General features: G+C 35.7%; 2 protein-coding genes across 5 annotated transcripts in view; one reads left to right on the top strand and one right to left on the bottom strand.

The window, feature by feature from the left end:
- Positions 1-454: 454 nt before the first annotated feature.
- On the bottom strand, positions 455-24,722 carry LOC139119831 (cytosol aminopeptidase-like). Its single transcript, XM_070683745.1, has 13 exons — positions 24,571-24,722; positions 23,118-23,236; positions 20,635-20,689; positions 19,302-19,476; positions 15,803-15,908; positions 15,052-15,207; positions 13,374-13,532; positions 11,327-11,540; positions 10,152-10,257; positions 9,424-9,503; positions 8,747-8,859; positions 4,171-4,301; positions 455-3,561 (listed from the first exon to the last, which is right to left on the bottom strand). Exons 1-13 carry the CDS (start codon positions 24,676-24,678, stop codon positions 3,503-3,505), a joined length of 1,581 nt encoding a protein of 526 aa, XP_070539846.1. The 5' UTR covers positions 24,679-24,722; the 3' UTR covers positions 455-3,502.
- LOC139119833 (palmitoyltransferase ZDHHC16-like) overlaps positions 24,700-25,442 on the top strand; it is a 63,306-nt gene continuing 62,563 nt past the window's right edge. For all 4 annotated transcript variants that reach the window (XM_070683746.1, XM_070683747.1, XM_070683749.1 and 1 more), the window contains exon 1: positions 24,700-25,152. In XM_070683746.1, the coding sequence (XP_070539847.1) occupies positions 24,841-25,152 (312 nt within the window). In that variant the 5' untranslated portion in view covers positions 24,700-24,840. The remainder of the gene's footprint in view (positions 25,153-25,442) is intronic.

Genomic DNA, 25,442 nt, shown 5'->3' on the forward strand with positions numbered 1-25,442 from the left:
CCTATAGAGTTAATCTGTGGTGAATATTGTTTATTATGTTAACATAATACTTTCAATGAAGTTGTAAACATGTGGCAAAGGTTCAAATTTACACATAACTGCAATGTATCATGAAACATGTGAGCATTTACAGTTCATATCTGGTTAGATGCTTGGGTCAATATGGACAAGAACTACATGTAATGGTCCATAAAATGGATCCATGCACACCATGGTATACCTCAAAATTGCAAATAAAAAAGTAAAACAATGTTTCAATGAAGAAATTCTTGATTAACTTGACATTAACATGTGAAAATGTGTGAAAAAACCGTTTTATAGGATACTCCTAGGGATGTGTAAAGTGAGGTTAGGTACAATGTACAATGGTTTAGTGTTTTCAGCTCAACATTCTATCACTTGTCATCTCACACACTTCAACATTTGTATAGACAACAACAAGGGCTAAACTGTATACTATATTATCAGTCAAATTTATTGAATATTGATATGAAAGTGCATTGGTGTCCCAAGAAGCACAGAAATTGGTTTGCTTGAATGGTTGGTTGATCCAAGTGCTGCACCACAAGGTGAAAGTCAAGTGTGACTGCACTCTGGTGTATTTTACAAATGTAAAAGTGAAATTGACATACAATTCAGCTGCTATGATTCGAAGCATATATATACAGTCAAAAAACAAAACACGACTCCTTTGAAGTAAATACTGCAGTATTTATAAAGTAAAAAATGACAGTTTGGAACTTCATTTTTGTTCATGCTCATTAAAAGCTTAGCATACTCTCCAAAATCAGAGTTCAAAATATTGTTCGTTTTTAAATTAGAAAAATGACCTGGAAGCTTATATCAATGTTAAATTTAACAAACGGAGACTAAGATTGTTAGATTTGGCAAGTTTCACTATTATTAAAAATATATCAGATATTTGGATATCAGTTGAAAATATCTGAATATAAAGGGCTTATTAAGCCCTTGATATTTTTTCAGGTTTTGATTTGTTTGTATGAAGTGGGTGACACAAACACAATTTTCCAATTATAATGGTAGTACTCCCAATGGCAGAGTCATATGGCAGTATACAATTATAGGTTTGAAGGGAAATAGTTTTTGACTAAAAATAAGAGAAATATTCAAAAAAATACAATAGTTGAGGATTTCATCAAAAGTAATGTAAAACACTTTGAATTGTTTGCATGCTTTATTTGCGATTTTGGATTTCCTTGACATTAGCAAGTTTTTAATTAAGCTGAAATGATATCTTGAGCACATTAAATGTTGAGAAAAATTTGAAATAGCTGCATGATAAATTAGTGAATTTAAACACCGAGCTAAACAAGCTATATATCCAAGGAGTTGGACAGACAGTTTAGATGATTTATTGACAAAAAAAGGAAAATTACTGTCAAAATACAGTAAAACAGAATCCACCATAATTTGAACAGTCCAAAAGATGAGATTCAGTCAATATATCATATGATCAATATGGGTTGTTTCATGGTGATTTAATTTTGGGGTCAAAAGTTACAAAAGATTTCAGGTAGACTGCACCTAGGGGACAGATATTAGGACTAGATTTCAGGTAGACTGCACCTAGGGGACAGATATAAGGACTAGATTTCAGGTAGACTGCACCTAGGGGACAGATATTAGGACTAGATTTCAGGTAGACTGCACCTAGGGGACAGATATTAGGACTAGATTTCAGGTAGACTGCACCTAGGGGACAGATATTAGGACTAGATTTCAGGTAGACTGCACCTAGGGGACAGATATTAGGACTAGATTTCAGGTAGACTGCACCTAGGGGACAGATATAAGGACTAGATTTCAGGTAGACTGCACCTAGGGGACAGATATTAGGACTAGATTTCAGGTAGACTGCACCTAGGGGACAGATATAAGGACTAGATTTCAGGTAGACTGCACCTAGGGGACAGATATTAGGACTAGATTTCAGGTAGACTGCACCTAGGGGACAGATATTAGGACTAGATTTCAGGTAGACTGCACCTAGGGGACAGATATTAGGACTAGATTTCAGGTAGACTGCACCTAGGGGACAGATATAAGGACTAGATTTCAGGTAGACTGCACCTAGGGGACAGATATTAGGACTAGATTTCAGGTAGACTGCACCTAGGGGACAGATATTAGGACTAGATTTCAGGTAGACTGCACCTAGGGGACAGATATAAGGACTAGATTTCAGGTAGACTGCACCTAGGGGACAGATATAAGGACTAGATTTCAGGTAGACTGCACCTAGGGGACAGATATTTGGACTAGATTTCAGGTAGACTGCACCTAGGGGACAGATATTAGGACTAGATTTCAGGTAGACTGCACCTAGGGGACAGATATTAGGACTAGATTTCAGGTAGACTGCACCTAGGGGACAGATATTAGGACTAGATTTCAGGTAGACTGCACCTAGGGGACAGATATTAGGACTAGATTTCAGGTAGACTGCACCTAGGGGACAGATATTAGGACTCTGAATTCTTTTCTTTATCTATCACTTGTCTGTACTCATTCTCAAGCTCTCGATGTAAGAAAAATATTTCATCATCTTAGTTTTTCAAAAATCAAACATTTTATTTTATCAATAAAATTATCAAAAGGAGTCATCATTTTGAATATAAAATATCTGTAACTCTTGGGTAATTTGTTTCTCTAGTAAAAAAATTCATATGGTGATCCCCATTTTCTAATTGATTTTGAAAGAGTTTAAAGATTCCTTGATGAAAGTTAAATCCTTTCACTTTCCAGGCACACACAACCCTTAAAGGAACAAAATTGTAGATTGCATCACTTTCAAAATATCCATCTAAACCTGCACACTAAATATTAATGTTGCTTCCACAGCAGTTCTTGAGAAAATGATTCAAATTTCTTAACTAAAAATTACAAAACTCAGCGGTCATAAATTAAGATGCACATTTCAGAATAATTTTAACAAAGTTCCAATTGCTCTCTCTGAGGCATTGGACCAATGGTTTGAAAAACAACTTTTCACCCAAAAATGAAAGAAATCTCCTTAAAAATAAAATTTTGCAAAATTTAATTGTTATCATAATACAAACAATCCTTAAATCACCCCTAGGCATCTGTGTATCAAATATCAAAGCAATTGTACGGCAGTTTTGGACAAGAAGCTTGGAATGTAAAAAGTTGGTAAATGATAGCAGATGACAGAGGACAACCACTGATTTGACAAACTCTGTCTTGTTGACAAAGGAGCTTAAAACAAATGTCTTTTATGTATGTCAACAAAATAAAAATGTATGTGGCCCTCTTAACCAACACGAACATAAATGTATGAAACAAATCACTGCATATGTCTAAAACCTTGAGGAATGCTTGCAGCGCGAGAAATTAAAATTCTATTATGGTGCTTTAGGTACACCTCCAAAATATATTTGGTGATCGGATAAAATCTCTGTGTAAAATATTAGAGTTGAAATCATGGATATCCTCTTGTTCAGCACAGGGGCATAGTATCTTCTTAACATATATCATCTGCAATTCTTGAAGCATATTCAACAAGAGTCCTAGTAGGTCTCCCTGAGAGTAAGATATAAGTTCATGGGTGATAAACACTGCATTAAGATGATGGTTTGTATCCCCGAAAGAAGTGTTCAACTTTTGATTTTTGAACAAAATAAATGATTTTGCCACAATGTAGTTTCTCTTTTATTTCTATTTTCAAATGACTAGATTTGGTTTCATATTCAATATCTTTGAAAAATTCCCCTTCTTTGGGTTTTTGTAATGAAAACAATGGATAAAAAATAGCACACTGTCATCAAAATGATGGAGTTGAAATTATTTCAGAGAATTCTACAATGGACAAAGTGGCTTTTGTGACACATTACTTGTATTTGACTGAGAAGTTAGGCCTGTTTGATAAAATAGATACTGACACATACAAAGTTACTAGTGTCCCATAGAAATGATGCACTAATACTAAACTATACAACAGAAGTCTTTGACACCAATCATATAAAATGATAAGTGAATGATTGGTTTTGAGTGCTTCAACAGTCAATGCTGTAACTGACTCTGAGTGAACACACTTCATGTACTGAATCATAGAATGTGTGGAGTGACCAGCGCCCTCAATGTTCAGAGTGCAATATCAGAGACACAACACTTAGGACAAAGGTTACTGACCTGACATGCCTTTGCCAATGTATGGCACTTCATCTTTGTTAGTCATAACACCAGCAATATCTAGATGAGCCCAGTGTGAGCATGTTACAAACTCTTTGAGAAAAGCTGCAGCTGTGCAGGCACCACCATCTCTGTGAGAACAGTAATCATAATTATCAACTACTCAATACATTAATAGTTACACTTATAGAAAACTGCAAAGATTGCGTTGATTTTAACTGAAATCATGATGGCAGGTGTACCTTTTTGCCATCTATATTGGTATCTGTTATAACTATATACAAGTTTATTTGAGCTGTCTATATTCTTGAGCTGCTATTCCACAATATGGAAGTCAGAGGTTGATCTGTCTTTGGATACTGGTCAATTGGCACAAATATACACCTCAAATGATATTTGCTAACAGTTCATCTTAACCTGTGTGCACCAGAATGCAAAGATTGCATTTTATAGTTAAATTAATTTACTTTGCACAGTCATCAACTAATTCAAAAATATTCAACCAACATAAAATGTCACATGACATTGCTATGAAAGATTAAACAACAATCATACGGAAGCGGAATTGGGGAGAACATTGGATTAGTGTTACCAGAAACAGGAATTTTTGGTGCAATTTTGTAGACATGTGAAGGACTTATATCTGTCTTAGAAAGTGAATACATTACAGGTCAGGGTTTAAAGTTGTAGTCCCCATTAATCGTTGCTTCTTGCATATGTAACTGTTGATGTTGACTATTTGTTCTACTTCATATTGCGTCCAATTTATCAATTTCAGGATAAGCCATGACAAAACATACGGCCACAGTCCCTGAAGCTACTATAGACATGGATACAAAATTAAGTATTTCCTGACTGTATGAAATTATCTCACTAAGGTCATCTTAGGGACCTGTAAACTAAATATTAAAGCAGTTTGACCAGCGGTTTTGAAAAAACAAGCGACCCAACAGTTGACAGAGCTCTGCTGTGTTATGTAAAGGATAACTTTTTGTGACACATGTATTGATGAAGAAGGTGGATATCTTTGATAGCTCATTTCAGGATGGCCTGACCAAAAATGGCAAAATTAGCTGCAAAAATTCAAAATTGAAGATTTCATCATAATTTCAATATATTACATTAAGATAAAGCCTAGAAACCTTTATATCAAATATCAAAGCTATCAGATGAGTAACTTTCGAAAAACAAATATTTTGACCAAAAATGGCAAAAATTAACCCAAAAATACAAAAATTGAAAATGTCATCAAATTTCAAGATATCACACTAAGACAACCCCTAGGAACCTGTATACCAAATATCAAAGGCATCAGACAAGTAGTTTTAGAGAAACACTTTTTTTGACCAAAAATGGCAAAAATTTCACCAAAAATACAAAATTGCAGATTTCATCATATAAACAATACATCATATTTACTTCATCTGTAGGAACCTGTATACAAAATATCAAAGCTGTCAGACGAGCGGTTTTGATGAAATAAAGTTTTGACCAAAAATGACAAAAAAATTCCTTAAAAATACAGATTTGCATATTTCATCACAATTTGAACAAATCTAAGTTGGGGTTATCTCTAGGGACCTGTATACCAAATAACAAAGCTGTCTGACCAGCGGTTATGAAGAAGGAGATTTTTTACCCAAAACGCCTTTTTTGGCACTCATTTGTATATTTTCAACAATATCCTCACAATGCCTCACAAACAGACATACATACATACATACATACATACATACATACATACATACATACATACATACATACAGACTGACGCTGGACGCATACCCATCCCAACAGCTTCTATAGGCTATAGTCTATAGTAGCTAAAAATGTATTAAATGTAAAGAATGTAAAGAATGTATTAAATGTAATGTAAAGAATGTATTTCATGCAGACCTTTCATGTAATAAATGTAAAAAATGTATTAAATGTAAAGAATGTATTTCGTGCAGACCTTTCGTGTCAAAAATGTAAACATAGGGCCAAAGTCCCTGAAGCTACTATAGACATGGATACAAAATTAAGTATTTCCTGACTGTATGAAATTACATGTATCTCACTTAGGTCATCCTAGGGACTTGTAAACCAAATATTAAAGCTGTCTGACCAGCGGTTTTGAAAGAACAAGCAACTCAACAGTTGACAGAGCTCTGCTGTGTTATGTAGAGAATAACCTTTTGTGACACATGTACTGATGAAGAAGGTGGATATCTTTGATTAAAATTGTAAGTGAGTTCTGTTGAATAAGTTGAGACTGTACATACTCAGAGAAAGCACACTGAAGAGACAAATGTTTGAAACTTAAGAAGTTCAAGGTCATCAAAAGCATTATAAGGAATCATGTAACTTTCATTGCACTGTTTACACAGATTGCATAATTGCTATAAATAGCACATGAGGAATCTTACAGCCCAGCTTTACCATAAAAACCCTATCACTTTGACCACTCTCTTAATTGACCACTCTATTTTTTTCCTCAAAAAGTAATTTTATTTTATCCTTACCAAGTCAACCATAAATGGAAATTAGAACTTTCTCTATCTCTATCTCTATTGACTATTTTGAGCAATTTCTTTTAGATAACATACAGGGCACAATAAATGACGGTTCAGAATATGTCAAAGTTGGGATTCAGGAAAGTTGCCTTTACAAGTTTTAATCCTCCAAGATGGAAGCATTTCACTATGAACTGTCAAAAAAAGTTGAACTTTCTGATAATTCTACACTAAAATTATTTTGGCTTTGATGATTTCCTAATTAATTCAATTATTTAAAATCATATTAATTATTTTTTTTCTGGGTGAATTGATAGGGTTTACACAGTACAAGAATTACATACAATGTAAGTCAAATTTTGACCAAAAACAACAAAAAAATTCCTTAAAAATACTCATTTGCATATTTCATCACAATTTGAACAAATCTAAGTTGGGTTACCTCTAGGGACCTGTATACCAAATAACAAAGCTGTCTGACCAGCGGTTATGAAGAAGAAGATTTTTTACCAAAAACACCTTTTTTGGCATTAATTTGCCTATTTTCAACAATATCAAAAAATTAAAAAAAACAGTTTCTCAAAATCATATTTTTCATCTACACAACAAATATCAAATCAGTAAGTACAGCGGTTCTCAAGATATTTGAGTGGACGGACGCCTCACAAACGGACATACATACATACATACATACATACATACATACATACATACAGACTGACGACGGACGCCGGACGGATACCCATCCCAATAGCTTCTATAGACTATAGTCTATAGTAGCTAAAAAATGTAAAGAATGAATTTCGTGCATGGATAAATGTGAAAAATGTAAACGTGCAGAATTCTTGACTACTGGCCATGGATGACAGACGGACGCCGGATGGATACCCATCCCAATAGCTTCTATAGACTATAGTCTATAGTAGCTAAAAAATGTAAAGAATGAATTTCGTGCATGGATAAATGTGAAAAATGTAAACGTGCAGAATTCTTGACTACTGGCCATGGATGACAGACGGACGCCGGATGGATACCCATCCCAATAGCTTCTATAGACTATAGTCTATAGTAGCTAAAAACCTGCCCTGCATGAGTCCAGGAGAGCTTAGTCTGGTTCCCTGACCCATTTCCCCGGTAGAGGGCGTGGGGAAATATAGGGTCAGGTACCGGCTAATGTAAACATGGACGCTATTGGGTCATAATAAAACAAGCTGTGATTGGATGAAAGTAACACTTGTAACTTTTTCTCATGTTTCTTGTTTTTTGCACTTTCAGGCTCACTTGACACCAACTTCTTGTTTGTACCACAAAGCCGTGGAGGTAGAAAGAAAGACTTTTTACCTCCATGATTTAGCCACTGTGATTTAGCACACCTCTTGATACTTTTAGAACGTCGACATGATGCCTGGCATTTTTCAGGAAATTCGGACACCATTCTATCCATCGAAATCAATCGTCGTTCACAGTTCCAACGAAGTTTGCTTTCAATTAGCTGTGATATCGCAGCAGTACTTGTGGCGTGTATCGAACGTGCTCTGGTCATTGGGGTCACGCCACTGTCGGCGATGACCTCCGAGTCAACGACCCTAGTTCGATACACGCCACAACTTGCACAAGTACTGCTGCGATTTCACAGCCAGCCTTCAATCATCTCTATTTCCCCGTACTTCTGGATTAATCCTTTCAGTTTCTGTTTCCCGTCTCGTGTGCCAATGTTTTTGGTTAGGATACCATTGTTCGAACATAATTCTGATCTAGTCGAATTTTGACCGGCGTTTTCATGGTAGCAGCCATATTTGTTGTAGCATGTTCTGTCAGGTGACTAACCTCCGCCATCTTGAACAAAATTCTGTTCAAGATGGCTACCCGGTACCTGACCCTATATTTCCCCACGCCCTCTACCGGGGAAATGGGTCAGGGAACCAGACTAAGGAGAGCTCACAAATATTTAGATACAGCGCCCTCTAGTGATAAGAATGTTGCTCAGTGCCGTTAATAAGAGTTTGAAGGTCATATGCCAACCTGGTAAATGCTAAGTCTCAGCTGGTTACAGCCTGTATATTGTTGAAATATTTGTTTACCGTGCTGCCTTGCCAATGTTATTCAGATCAGCAAGCTGACTGTCTGTAATTTGTTTGGTATAATGCTCAAACAAAGGCATTCGCCAAAGTCGATCTCCAGTTTCTATTCCTGCCTGTCGTTTGAAAAAAAATGTGACGGAAATTAGAGAGAAACCATTCATTTAACAAATGAGAATTGAGATTAAAATTCTCAGTCTTGCAGAACCAGACAAACATTACCAGTTATCAATCTGGTTGAGACAAGCCCTGGGGAATAAGATAAGCATTCATGTAGAAACTCCAATTTGTAGAAATTCTAATTTTCATTGATGATTGATGCCTCGGATTGTTTTATTATCTTATACGCATGAGTATACAGACACAGTGCACTAAATTAAGTCTGCATGTAACACTCTTAATTGTGAGAACTTCTGTAACATATCTACACATCTGGCATTGTCCTGCTATATTGTATTGCAGTTAACTAAAAAGTGTATTGGTCTGTAACTGGTATTTTGACCATTTTCAACCTCAGTAGTATAGAAAGTTTCTTGTTATGCTGTGACTCTTAGAAGGGATTACAAAGCATGCGCTGTGTTTAAAATAAATAGACTTGTTGATATAATTGGAAGAAACTGTAAAATGAGTTCATCAAACTTTGTGTAAATTGGAAAAAGTGAGAAATAAGTTGGTCAAACCATGTATAAATTGGTCCACAGCTTCCTAGAGTTTGTAAATACACCAGTAGCTGCCGAACCTAATGCCACTGCCATAGCACCTGCATAAAAATTTGAAGTGGACAGAATTTGATGTATGATTGTCAACTTCATAAAATGATGGATATATCATTAATTAAGTCTTGTATCAGCACTACAAAATTTTTGACATCAAAACATTCCATATTTATTTATTGTAAAATGAAAGAATCTAGAGATGTGGCCACATGAACACCAAGAAAAACTCAATGCCCTCTCATCTCACTGAACTTATCACATCAATGAAGGAAAATCTGCTTGAAGTCAGCCATTTACCGATACATGAAATTATACTTTCTTGAAACAACATTCAGTGGTACATAAATCAACTAAAAGGACACCCTTCCCATAATGCACTGAATTTACATGTATGCAGCTGTAGAACATTGTCATTCTGCAAATTAAAGTACTAACCAGTGTCCTGCAGGGTGCTCCAACTAACCTTTATTGACTTCCTACTTCACTGGGACAGCTTGATACATCAATAATCTAAATCAAACTTCTGTAGGTACTTTGGTAAATCCAATAAGAAACCTATCAGTCTATCAAGAGTTTTATCACCCTTATGTGATCCTGATTCAAGGAATCTTTGATGAGTAGTTTTTTCATTAAGCCTATATAATGACTGAAATTTTGAAAGCTTTCTCTGTTTCTGTGTAATACTATCTTACCTGTGAGAGTTGCTGCATTGATAATAGCAGTGGGATGGAATGATGTACACCCATAATGCAATGCATCAGCCAATAAGAGGCGACCCTCGGCATCTGTATTGTCAACCTGATGTATTAAATAAGGCAAAATGAGCTAGCTGACTGATAATATTATTGATGGTATTGTTTACATGGAAGACTATTTGAGTTTCTTCACTCCCATTCTGACAGATATTTGCTCCTTAAAAACATCATTTACTATTTTTGCACCTTTTTTGAATCAAAATCTCCACATGATATCACATATATCATTTACCAAGGGTCAGGGTTTAAAGGTTAATATCATTCTTATCAATTTCATTTCATTGGTCACTGTTCCCTTGTGTATGTCATCGCAACAATGCAAATAAAATGCACTAAACATTTTAACCATATCTTCAAATATTGGTAAATACAAACTCTGCTATCACTAATTGGTTACACTAATAGTAACCTGAAATGGATGTGGGAAATATATCGTTACTAGGAAATCAACTAAATTTTAATTTTTTTTTTGACCCTGGGTGAATTTAAAAATTTCCTTGAGTCAGCCCTATACCATAACATGAATAATATCCTCCGAGGTCAAAGGGAACAATCTTGAGTTGGTGGAAATCCAACTTGGCTTGAGGTAGTACATGTTTGATTATAGCCACTGATATACTGTAACTGCAAGTTGGATGAATCAAATTTTGTGTCCAGGTTGGATGAGGGTAATGTTCCAAGTAAAGGTTGGGTTGGATAGTGTTGTGACTGTAATTTGGAACTACAATTATGATGAGCATGGACTACTACGTGAACACGGTCTCAGACAGAGTTAGGGGGAGGATCAAAAGGGACATCAATCCCATATCATACCACGAGGTGAAGTTATGAAACCATAATTTGTGAGTAATTTTTCGCTATTTCTGGTCAAGTTCAAAGGACACTATTTTCAAGGCACATTGTTACTAGCTACAAGTATTTGGTAAAAAAATGAAGTAAATAAAAACAGATTTTATGTAAGTATACAAGTGTATCAAAATGAGATACTGAATTTTTAAACAAACTTTATTTTCTTGTGGAATGAAAATTTCCCGATGCGTCATTTATGTTTCACAGAAAAAGTTTAGTATTTTTTTACAGACAGAAATATCCTGAATGGCATGACCACTAACCTGTATGGATTTTCCATTCATTGCTGTCACGACATCTCCAGGTTTTACTGCTTCTCCGTTGATTAAGTTTTCACATAATGGAGTCAAACAAACAACGTTGATGGGTATCTTGAGAGTTGCTATAGCAAGCAATGCTGCAACAACCACGGCAGCCCCACCCATGTCACCTCTCATCATGTCCATTTGTGCAGCAGGCTTTATAGAAATACCGCCACTGCAAAAGATGCAAATAACATGGTTCAATTTTCTACACCTGTGAGCTAGTTAACATAGAATGAAATGTTCATACACGAAATAATCTCTCATTAACACTTTTCAGGCAAAGACATTCAAAATAGCACAAAACTTGAAAGATCGCAGTGACACACACACACACTATTGAAGGTACAGTGTCAGTAAATTTTATCATAAATATAATTTCAGAAGTCAGAATGTAGTATTTCCTTGGAACATAGTACAAACCAAAGTGCAAGTTATCGGACAAATGGTTCTGAGAAAAGGATTTTTTGACACAGACCCGAAAACTCTGCCATATATATTGCTATGTAAAATTCTCAAGCCACATTACCACATACAAGGGGGGTTAATTAAGCATATTAAGTGACAAGAAAGGTCATGACAATGATTAAAAGCAGAAATAAATACAAAGATCCAAAACTGCAGAGATATATATATAAACTGTCTCCACTAAAATTGAATCGAAAATTTTACTTCCAGACCTAACTGACAGAAGGTATTGAACAGGGTGACAAATTAGAATTTTTTGAGAACTGACTGATTTTGTATCGTAGATAAAAATTATCAGTAATACCATATCCACAAAGATTTCTACTGTTTTAACTGCTTACAAAAATTATCACTCTTACAAGACAAATTACCATGGTGACCATTACACACACTTATGATCAAAGATATCATAAAGTAATAAAATACATACATGTCCCTGAATTTGCTTTGCCCTTTCACACTCATTAAAACTCTCTACGGGAATGTTTGTCAGGGAATCTGATAATTTCACACCTGAATATCACATCACCATGGTTACAAATTTTATAAAGCAAATTGAGTAAACTCTTGATCAGACTGAAAAACTATCAAGGGACCCGCTGGTAATTCAAATTGATTTCCTAAGAATCAGGTCATACAACAAATGTCTTGACATCAAAAAAAATCATCTAGACTTGAAAATTCTGTCGGTGAAGATTACCATAAATTATTACAAAACTTTTCATGTAAGAAAACAGTCTGATGATTATTGATCAGTTAGTAATCATTAGGTTACATGTAGGATTATAACACACATCATTCACAGTCTGTGTTCTGATTGGTCAAATGATAGTCACATGGGATGCATTCTTTTTGTGCTGATACACATAAACAACATCATCGGGCATCATTTGTTGGAACTGTTGCCTGCCAGGCATCACTTCCGACAACTGATGCCCACTAATTCAAAAACAACATTTGTGCAACAAACAAACAAAGATGTTGTCTGCAGAAGAGCAAAAGGATAGTCAAGAAATTTCTAGGTTTATCCTACTTTCTTAAGAAGAACTGAAAACTCTGGTTTTAATACGGACTTGAAACGGATGAAAATGATAATCAAAGGTGCAATGAACGTCTGGCAGAAGTATTGCTACACTGTGGGGAAAAGGTTCACTCAAATGCCGAACCACTCCAAAACCAAAAGTTTAACTTATATGCTAGCTTACATCATGATGATGGTCAACTGTTTGCTGTGTAGTTTGAATTTCCAAGTTTGAAGCATGAATTTATTATAATGCTTGAATTTCATGAAACATGGTTTGAAGTTTGAATTAACAATGAAATGTATCTGTTACATATTATATCTATAAGTTTTGTGTATAGTACATTCCTATGTATGACTATGACTGAGGTGTGTTATAAAACACATAATGACTGGCCATGAGGGTAACGGCATACATGCATCACAAGGACTATGAGTTAATTACCACTGTTTCCAGAGGCCAAAGGCCGATCGAAACAATTTGTGTTTGGGGGTGTCAATATGTGTGTAGTGACCTACCAGTCAAATGTTACACCTTTTCCAACAAGTACCAATGGAGGTGAATCTTTATTACTGCATCCTGAGTATTGAATTTCAAGAAATACTGGAGGTTGGTTTGAACCCTGAGCAACACTTAGAAAAGAAAACATCTTTTTCTCTTCAATCCATTGTTTGTTCCTAAATACAACAAAATAATGATATCAGAACATGATGTGTACATATATGTGTGACTGTGTAATCTAAACTATTAGGGTGATGGAACCATTGGCTACATCATCAAACATGAAACCAATGGAATGAACTCTATGACATTATCCTACATTCAATGTAGTCATCCACTGAGGATAGGGTACGTGAATTAACTGTTATTGATGTCATTCTTGATTGTGGTAGGAAGAGCTTCAAAAAGTTTATGGAAATTTCATTCACTTCCAAATCAAAATTTATTCTCTTTTCTGTCCAAGTATTCACACCTTCTTCCTTTGAGTGAACCAGTACTACCATATTGAACTTCAGATCCCCTGCTTTTTGAAAATGTAGTATGTTGGGTTTCATGTCATCTATGAAGAGAAATATAGCTTTGAAAAATTGAAGGTAACATACAATGCCATCTTATTTGGATTTGTACAATTTGAGGTTAGCTTTTGAAGTTATTAGATATTTCTATAGCATTGGACACATGGAATAAGTTTCATATATACAAGAAAATTTTGAAAACAATTTAGCTGCATGGTAGTAATATTCAAAGTCATATACTAAAAATAAAACAAAGTGGTTATGTGTGTATTATGGCATCAAAACAAGCTGTACATCTCAAATCCATAATGGATTGTATCATAAAAAACATAGAGGTTAATATGACTGCCATAAAAAACTGTCCATCGACAAAGATTAAACGAATGTCTTTAGGCATGTTTGAGAAGAGACTACATAGTTTCATTAGTAAAATGACATCCAGGAAGTGCATCAGATTGTCTCACAAAAATACCATGCACACACATGTCATAGCATATCAGCTTTGACATAAATTTGACTGCAAAGAATTCATTTGTATCTGAGCAACCATTCTACATTAAAAATAATTATGAAAAAGTGGCTACCTGGTCTCCAAAGGTAGACTATATTGTAAAACAAATCACAGTTGGCATAAACACCATATTGTAAGACAACATCCTCAGCCCAATATTGTCCCTGGCAGCTGTATTATATTATTTTGTGAAAAAATTGACTTGCATATGTGATTGAACAATTTTCTTGTGCAAAGTTTGCCTGAATTTGTTCAAGAATACGGTATTTGAGTAATGATTTGAGATGGCAAAGCTTGAGATAATCGACAGTTCACAAAACTTGTTGTTATAAATACTCACTTGCTTGGAGAATATTGACTGGTACATGTAGCATTTAATTGGCTACGGAGAATGTTACACTGTAGCATAATGGAGAGACTGTGATTGTTGCATTGGTACTGTTAACTGGTTTAGGGGAATGTTAAAATGTTACATTGTAGCACTGGTGGCATTTAACTGGTTGGAGAAAATGTTACATTGTAGCACTAATGTAAACTTTAACTAGTTTGGGGAATAAGCTACATTGTAGTAGCACTGGCAGCATTTAACTGGTTAGGGGGAATATTCTTTTATTGTGTCAGAATTTTTAAAGCTTTATCACAAGATCTTAAAAAGAAATGGATAATTACCGAATAGTAGTTTGAACATGGTCTAAATCAGTCATTTTGCTGACCACCTGATTTGCAAATTCTACAGGTGTAAGTTTGTTGGCTGGCATCTCCATAAGTTTCCTTGCAAAGTTCTGACAATCTCCAAGCAAAATTCCCTTCTGCCACTGATCAAGGCTACAAAAAAATCAAATATGAAAACAATGAAACTCATTTACAAATCTTTAAAATTTTTACATTGAAATTCCATGACACTGTGTTGAATATTAATACACTCACTCAGGAAAACATGCACAGACAGATTTGGTTTTCAGTCAACAGAGAATTCATGTGTTTCTGGCATATGACTGCATTTTCGACATATGATTACACTATAGGTAATTTGTGAGTCTACTGCAGAGTTGTTTGATTGCAACCTTGAGACCATTTGACCTAACATACATCTATAAATGCAATTCTAAGTTTTGCCGACATTTTCAAGAATTAATGAATGAATATACCATTTTTTCTGTAAGTTCTCTGTTGTTCAAAATACATTAAAAGGTCCAAACTGACTTGTCTCATTTTACCAACCCATTTAACAGTAAAAGCACACATTTTCTATTTTAGCTGTAATCAAAATATAACCATAGAAGGCTCCACAGAAAATCTGCAATGTATAAATTTATACATTTGTATATATCTATTTAGCTTTTATTACATTGACCTAACCAAAGTATCCTTTACAGCTTCTGTTTACATCTAAAAAATCTAATTTCACATATACTAGTACCTGTCTTGGTTGCCATGGAGACTGAGATTAACATGAGGCTTGCGTTTAGATTCTTGTTTGAGTTCATCATATGCAAATAGTCCTAGAGAAGCGCCCTCACCGGCAGCTGTGTATCAAACAAGGATTGCAATAAGAAAATATTAAATGCGATTCAGAAAATAGTTTTTAAATGGTACTTTAGGAAAAATGTTGATGTCCATTTTACAAGAAAACTTCCTACTGTAAAGAACAGCCTTGAGAAAGGTAATTTTAGAATATGTACTTTCCATTTTTTTTCAAAAAAGTATAATTTATAGTTCATTGAAAAAAGTTGAGAGAGATTATTGAAGTAGCATTAGAACAAGTGTTTTGTACTAGTATTTATTATATGGATCTCCTGAAATCAATAATAAAAATTAATGATGTTTACAGAGAAGAATTGCATTTTGACAGCACAATAAATTTTAAGTTCAGAAGATTAAATGTTAATGACAGAAACTCCAATAATCCAAGCTAGAAATTACAGAAAAATTCTGAATACAGTGAGCACATGGCCCAGCAGCATAGTGTTGTGACACAGGCCTTCTTGTGACCTGCCCAGAAAAATATCAAACAGGAAAAGGTCATGAGCTGCCAGGATTTCTATTTAAAACCATAGTTGTTTTCTAAATTTAAAATTATTGGCTCACTTTTTGAGGATTAAATATGGAATGGTAGCAACAAAATATTATTTCTAAATTTCAATGTTACAGAAACACAATGTTTAGAGATACTAGTGATCCAATTATTATCATTGTACATATGTAAATTCTTATTGAGTCGCCATGTAGCTCCAGTACACCAAATGACATAGCGTTATATTGATATAAACATTTCTTTTCCAAATTATGACATAATTTATACATGTGTGACAAATATGGTATTATTGATGACCGCACACTAATCGATGACATCACTGGTACCTCAGTGACATCATCAATACATCAATTTGGGCTAATGAGCAGCGTTGAATAAGCTGTTATCAAATACCTACATTCACGTGCCTGTGTAAAGCTATGGGAGAAAGCACCCTCAGATCCGTGCAATTTTTTACGTATCACACCCCGGCCCGGTGCCCTAATATCGGCAATCGCGTGCATTTCTGAACTATCTCGATTCTGGTTACTACGCGCATTGCTATCCGCAAATGTTCCATTCGTACACAAAGCCAGCGCTCAGATCGTAGTTGTGCGTGGCGACAGTGGAGCCGCGCTGGTGACATCGGCTTTTATTTCTAAATTCTAGTGAAATCCTGTGCATACTAAGTGCGTGCCTGTTCAGTATAAATTACCAGAAACTGACATCACCCTTTTGTCCTTCTTACACCTCGATTTCAGCCTTGATCTCTGTTGGTCCATTCTCGCGAGCCAGAGCAATAATTTCCGCTTCGCTGACCTACGCAAAAATCAAGCTCTGGTAGATTACGCCGGGAAAGTGGGGAAGTATGAATGGGGGTTAATTAATTATTCATGAGAACATATAATCAGAATTAGCCAATCACGAATCCATTTTAAAAAGTCATGTCGGGTCGTACACAACAGACAAGCTCCTCGTTGTCTGTGTGTACTCAATCGAGCTTTCAGGGTTTGAGATCCTCTGGTTCCGTTGCATCTCTTCCGATATATGTTGCATTAAATCTGACAGCTTTCAAAATTTTGAGAGTTTTTCTGTCATGATTGAGAGCAACGGCGACAACACATGAATACTATGGCTTCGGTATGAACACAAGAGACTACGGCTAACAACGAACCAAGCCTGGTCCCACTTCAAGGTCATCCCGTACACTCAGTGTGACCATGGAGGTAGTAGACATGCTGTTCGTTGTACTGACTTCGCTCCGTATTGATAGCGTTTTACAAGTCATGATACCGCAAATTAAGTCAGGTGACGCTGCTGTCCCGTTTTGAATAGTCAGTTTTTCGGTAGAAGCTATTTCGGGCGCTACAAACTTGGCGAAGTTAACACACCGTACGATACAAGGTGTCGAAAGCAACACACAGAGACAGCCCATGTCTGATATGTAAGCACCATACACATCGAAATATAGTTGCGTCGTCCATGGATTGAACGTAACTAATTTATCACAAAATTTTTACAAACAGTTTTCTAAACACATTGAAATTGAAAATCGGGGGTTTGAAGTTTCAAAATATCAATATTTAACCCCTATAATCACATTCCAAATACGACTTCCGATTACTTCGATAGCAGTGTATGCATATACGTGTTCACACCCGGCTGAACTGCAAACCCATGGAACAAACTAAATCTCTCTTGGTTTGATTCCGTTGTTAGCGTAACTTTTGTGAAGAATTAATGAAACATGATCGGACTTGAACAACTGCGCAATTTGCCAAGGTCTGTGATTTCGGCAGTGTAGAGACGATCGGGAGCCTAGCGTACATTTGTATCGCGGAGCAGATGCACCACCAGCTTGAATGAAAGGGCCCCAATACTACCATTCACACATCTTCTAGTTCCGTGTATACCCACAGCACGATAAGAAAGCTTTCAGTGTGAACCTAAATGAAGAGATCGATACGTAAACATTTATACATAACTTGTAGTAAAGTAAATTTATGATCAATAGTTTTGACCAACGGGTTTTACACAGCGGTGTTTTTCTACGCCTGGGTCGGCACTGTGCAGAGCGAGGCGTGGGGCCAGGTGCTCGAGTTATGCGATACCCTTCGATATAACGCTCGTGAAACACGATGGGGACAGCCTGCCTGGTAGCATACAGACTTGCCACTGCTGGTCCTCGTGCAAAGAAACCCATCTTTTCCTTGTAGAATAATTATCAATTACGTCTTTTTGGTGTGAATAGAGCTGTTGAGTCCAAAAACATTAAATATTTACACATTGCGCGCTCTTCGTCGACAGTGAATGCTGGTGTGGTGGTGAGCACCAAGATCAACCACGTCGTTGTGTATTGCTAAGCTGTTGCCGTAAAGAGGCGCGTGGTTTACGACGATGTGTTGGTCACATACAGTACAGATGTTGCTTTGCACGTTCTAGAATTCTGAAGGTAAACAAATGACGTCATTATGTATGTCAACCCGCGACGGGAAGCGGCCATCGTATTTCTGAAAAACTGACACAAATGGCGATGAATTTTTGATATGGCATGCATTTTTATCTGCTAAACAATGCTGAATATTATGTAAACTACATATTTATCATTCCATAAGGTATATGATAAAACCTTTACGGCCCTGATATGGCTTTTGTGGCCGTTGGTCATATGGCATACAGGCCCTCGCACGCTCGGGCCCTTCCGCCATACGACCTCGGGCCGCAAAAGCCGTACCAGGGCCGTAAAGACTATTATCCAATTGGGTAGCTGAATCTTACCAATATAACTAAAACAATACAAATAGACTCCCTAAGTCGCTGTGAATAGTGACAATGGACCAATCAGAGAAAGAGCTTATTCAACACTGCACATCAGCAGATCAATTTAAGTGACACACAATATTACCTTGGGCATCAGTGGAAGGATCAATCTCTATGTCTTTGATACCAATATCTCTAAGTTGTCTCGCGCCAACTGCTGCTGCTGTTCTAATGTTTTCTTTGCTTTCATTAATCTCTTCAAGTTCATTGACCCCAGCAGACTGCTTTCCAAGTCCAACAACAGCAACACTTGTGTACTCCTTATTGAGGAAATTTTGAAACAAATATACCAATGCTATCACCGCTTGTCCAGATTCTTACCATGCATGATCATTTAAGGATTATAATGTGAGATTCTGGATGAGACATCATTTACATTCAGAAACTGTAAATCTTTATTAATTACGCTTCAATATTCATTTCACAACTCAATTAAAATGTAATGTTCTATCAATCTTTATAAAGCTTTCACAGAAAACATATTTTCGTTGATTAAAGAATCTATTAGTAAAGCTAGAGATATTTCATTGGTGTATTGAGCAAGTCATCTATCAGTACGTCTATCAATCAGAAAGTTCAACATTTAATGAACTTTGTAGACCAAGGCTACCTTCAGATTTTATGAGTCAAAATTCAGTTATGGTAACAATTACAGAGTTGTTTATGGGTACAAAACAGTGATATAAACAAGGAATACGGTACACTGAGCTACATAAATTGCTAGTTTACTAATCATAAACTTATTCAGTAAATTATTGATTTACTTACACAATATGTGAAAACATAAGTTCTGAAATCTTCTAAATTACTTGATCTTTTGATTACATTGTATTTAATATGATACTGCCTTGAATTCATTGGGCAGGCTGTGACTAGATTTTAATACAAACCCCTGGTACTTGTAAGTTCATTAAGTTCAGCTTTCTGACCATTTTCCAAATTTTTCTTCCATATTATTTTTCCTGTACACGGTTTCATTATTTGGTGTACCAACATGTTCATTTGCACTTCCCTATGAAACACTGTTTGTTTTATAATTGTTATGTAAGTGTTTATGCAAAATATATTTTGTTTTACCATACATGTCCTTCCATTTTGTCGTTTATCTTGACTGTGTGCGCTGTACATGTACATTGTTGAAGGGTGTTGAATACTGAATTTGACCATAGAAAAAGTCTGGCTTCTACTGTCTATGGTTTTCCTACCTGTTCATTAGTTGAACATTATCTGTAGCATTTTATCACATCAATTATGTTGCACTCATCTTGCTTTGAAATCTCCTAAAGTGTTCAATTCATCTGAATACATAGTAAAAGGTTTACCATGGCTGGTAATTTGAAACCTGTAAGGTCATAGTTCATCAAAGACATACTCTGTCTAAGATTAAATTATCAAAAGTGTTTGAAATAATTTCCTACCTTATCTATCCCATAAAACAGTCTACTTTTACCCTTCTTCAATGTTTGACCAGACCTACAAATAAAAGTCAACATTACAAATTAAGACACATGTACCTGCTGATTGTTCACATGTATTCCATCACTTAAAATAAGTCATGAAACTCAATCTGAAAATTTTAAAACATCTTTTCTCATTTAAAAGGCTTTGTGCACAAAATTACAAAGGTTTAAGACTTCTGTAGAATCTGACCCTAAACTACCCTATTTCATACATGTACCTCAGTTTAAAAAATCTATTATATTTATGTTTTGAACAGTTGGATCACAAATAACGTGGAATAAAACAAAAATGATAAAATTACAGGCTGGTCTGCACGTACTTGGGAACACTGACTGTTCATGGAATACTACATGAAGTACATGTAAAAGAGGAGGTCTTAGTTTTTGAATCAATCAATACCTCTGTAAGTCTTGAAGTGGTAAGTAAATTCTCTGCTATGATACAATGTACTTACCTAGCTAATTCTCACAACCTGAAGAGGTTACTATTTCTGGTTTAATCTTGACAACAAAGTTCTCTAAATGCGGCGATTGCCAAGAACATTTCTTCCACACTTGAATGTGAATGTCATAAGAAAGCAATTACATAAGAGTTGATAACAGATACTTGTTGTGGGAATGGGTACAGCCAGCCTACTGGCACATTTAAACCTGTAAAATGTCATTTTCTCCTGACAGCATACAGTACATGTACTATGTGTACAGGAAAACAGTCATTGTTGATGACACAGTACCCACTTGTTAATTGGTACTTTGATTACAAGTCCTTGGAGAGGATAGAGTCCTGTTCATTAATTGGGTCTGTGATTAAAGATGAGTTCCATGGTGGTGAAAACATAAAACCAATGTGGGTTGCCACCTTAATTTACAAATGGTCATTAAATAAGTCAATTAGTAATTAATTGACACCACAGGATATTGCCAAACATTTTTGCATTATCACCCGTTAAGTGTCAATGAATTGTACTACAGCACTGTTAGATCAACATGGTATATGTACCAAGTTTCATCAAATTTGATGTAGTGTTTCTGAACATGTCACTATAAGTATAATTAGGAAAGTTCATTAAATATGTAAATTAAAAATTTATTAATATGACAGTGCTAAGTGTCTTTATTCAATGTTACAGCAATGTGAGCTCAACATCTGTACTAAGTTTCATGAAATTTGATGAACCATTTCTTGAGATATTAGCCTAATTACAAAAATTCATTAATATGCAAATCAGCAGTTAATTGACATTATACGACCACATATCTATGTATGCCATTACACTACGAAAAGATACACATCTGTGGTGCATTTCATCAAATTTGATGCAGCATTTCAAGACATATCAAACTAGTCATGAAAGTTCATAAAATATGTACATCAGCAATTAATTCAAATGACACATGTCGTCATTCAAATGTTAAAGCAATGTGTGAGCTCAACATCTGTACCAAGTTTCATGAAATTTGATGAACCAATCTTTGACATATCAACCTAAAACTTGTCAAATATGCAAATCAGCAGTCCTGTTAATTAACATGATACTACTACATGTACATATCTATGCATGCCATTATACTACCAAAATGTAAACATCTGTGCTGCATTTCATCAAATTTGATGCAGTACTAATCATACTAATTATGAGAATTCATCAAATATGAAAATTAGCAATCAATTGACATGATACTTCTTAATGCCTTCACAGTATTAGAGTAACGAGAGGTTAACATCTGTATAAAGTTTCAAGAAATTTAATGCAGTATTCTGGAGATAGCCCACTAATTAGGAAAGTTCATTAAATATGCAAATTAGCAATTAATTTGCACAACACTGCTATATAAAGTGTCTTTGTACACTATTATGAGACAGTGTGCTAAGGATCTGTACCAAATTTCAGCAAGTTTGCAGCAGTATTTCTAAACATATCACTCTAATTACAAGAATTCATAAAATATGCAAATCAGCAATGAATTGAAGCAATACTGACATATCTCATTGTGTGCTATCAGAGCTTTGTGTTAAAAACATCTTCACAAAGTTTCATTAAATTTAGTGCTGTCGCTCGAGAAACAGAGCACTTTTTCAAAACGTCGTTGTCAATGACATTTGCCTTTTTAATAAAATGGCCGTCACACAGCCATATTGAATCAGATCACAAAGCAAAATTCACATGCATATGCACGATATATGGAGTAATCCTTGTACCAAGTTTGAATGAAATCGCTCAAGCAATCTCTGAGATATCTGTGTGAACAGACGAACAAATGCATGCACGCACGTATGCACGGACATGACCAAACCTATAAATCCCCCTAGACGGTGTCATTGGGGACTAATAATTTACTACATTATTTTGAGCTGACAAATTATTAGAAAAAACAGAGTATGGATCACACAGGATAAACATATGCTAGGTTACAATTTTAATAATGAAGAATGAACTTACAAATGTAATAATTCTGACAGTTTTCCAGATGTCCTCTGATTGAAGTTCTCAGCACTTGGAGTGAAAGCAATTCCATCAACATCATTGTCTGTTTCAAAGATCCCAAGAACAATTCCTTTCTGGAGAATTTAAACACAATTCAATGCATGTTTATGTTATATATACCGGTGTATTGTATATATATTTATCACATGAACTGGCCCGAATTGTCACCTGTGTGACATACAGTAGAACATGACAGATAAGAAATCCGATTTACCCCTAACTAAATCATCAACTTGAACTTTTTTCCTGCATGGTACCGTTCAGACACATGCAGGTCCGGTTTGTCGTGATCGATGCCATGCTAGCTCTCGTGACTTTTTACAAAAAGGTGACCCGATAAATCCAGACATGGAAACATAGAAGTTATATTTGTCCAACGAAATTTTGAGTCGCTAAAACTATAGCTATTCCCGAGAATCAAACAGGGATACCGTCAATCGTTTTATTTTAGTGGCTCAGTAACACCGCGGCTTCAGTCGAGTCATAAGGCTCAATGTGGACATCATACCTGGCGATCTAGGTTGGCGAAACCCGAAACCTACACCTCAACGTAAGGTCAACTGAATAAATGAGTACATAGGAGGCACAAGCATAAAGTCATTTGACTAACAACGATAAGTTTCCTTCATCACACAAAAAAAATTCTTTAAATTTTCACTCGGAATCAAACCTGCAGTGCGGCGAAGCTCTGCACTGCAAATAAGAAGACTGTTCATGTGATAAATATATAATCCCATGATATTCATTGAATACTTGTGTTTTTCACAGAGCTGGACAACTTCTCACCTTCGGCTAAAAAGATATATATATGTTTATTGCATTTCAAGGCCTCCAGGCCCATTGCAAAGAGTTACATTACACAAGAGCAGTTACAATTTGGTATGAAATAAATACATGTATGGTATGAAATAAAGTATTTACAATCGTTAGGAAAATTATTTACTGAGACATTGTTTTTGGAAATTAAATGCCTTATAAATAAATATACACAGCTTACGTATCGTTCCTTCATTTGATGATTATAGCAAACACTGTAAATTTACAATAATTTGGATGAGTATAAGTTTCACTTGAAATATAAAGTACATGAAAGTCTTTATAGGCAGGACATTCTAATATAAGAAGTGAAATTCATCCTCATCTTTGTTAAGATTGCATAAGGTTCAATATCTTTTGATCGACTTTGATCGATACCTTTGATCGAGTATATCCGAGCAATATATCCCTTGTTCAGACGACCAGAACACTATTACCTCGACAGAGGGTGCTCCTACTCATAGGGATATCAACAATAACAACAACAACAACATCGCAATATTAACGCTGCAAGCACATGTGTTCTACCGGTACAGTACGTAGCCGAGCATATTGTTTTAAGAAGTGAGTTATTTAAAGCTAGGCGGCCTACCTTTTCTTTTTGTGCTGTTGTGCACCGTCGAACAAGTAGCAGAGTGAGATAATTTCTACGGACTGCGTTAGAAATGTGTGAACATTTGTATGCAATGAGCGCAGCCATCTTGGAAAGTACAATGCATTCTGGGCTACCCACAATCCACTTACAAAATGGTTCCCTCCAGTCAAAACTCTGCCGGTCGGACGTTGTGCCATTCAAATCCGTAATTTCCCTAGCTCAGGTTCACTTTCGTGGGGTTCCTAAAATTTGTGGAATGTAACCTTTATGTGCGGCAAGAAAACTTTAAAACATCTCTCTTACGATTTACGTGCTGAAGAACAACTTCGATTGCCGCTAATGTTGCCGGGAATTGTCTCAACAACGGGAATCGCCATACATCTCTTGACAGTGATGTCACTTTCCTCGATTAGGATGATGGCAGGCTTATGCGAAAAATTATATCGATATAAGGACGTTGTATGTCTCATAGCAAAGTCTTTATTCTACAATAATTTCACGTCAGGCTCTTTATTCCTGGACACCGCTATGCAACCTATATTTTTTCTCGTCGATAATATTGTCAGACGACTAGGACCTGTGAGTATTCCTATCATAAATCATTAAATGTACACCCGATTATAATAATTTCCATCATTTTGATAGGTAGCGATACAAAGCGATATAAATTTTCCATGAACTTCATTCGTAAACCATGTAAACTGTGCGACATGTGTAGGTATCTCACTCTTGTGAGATATTGATAAATGGCTGACCCATTTACATCCATATCTCACAAGAGTGATATTCTGTTAATTTCACCCCAATTGGTCTATCATCACAGTCCCTGAGCCCTCCAACCACAAGTGCGACGTACTTACACAAAAAAA

Source organism: Ptychodera flava, chromosome 20, assembly GCF_041260155.1.
Source record: "Ptychodera flava strain L36383 chromosome 20, AS_Pfla_20210202, whole genome shotgun sequence".
Classification (NCBI taxonomy): domain Eukaryota; kingdom Metazoa; phylum Hemichordata; class Enteropneusta; family Ptychoderidae; genus Ptychodera; species Ptychodera flava.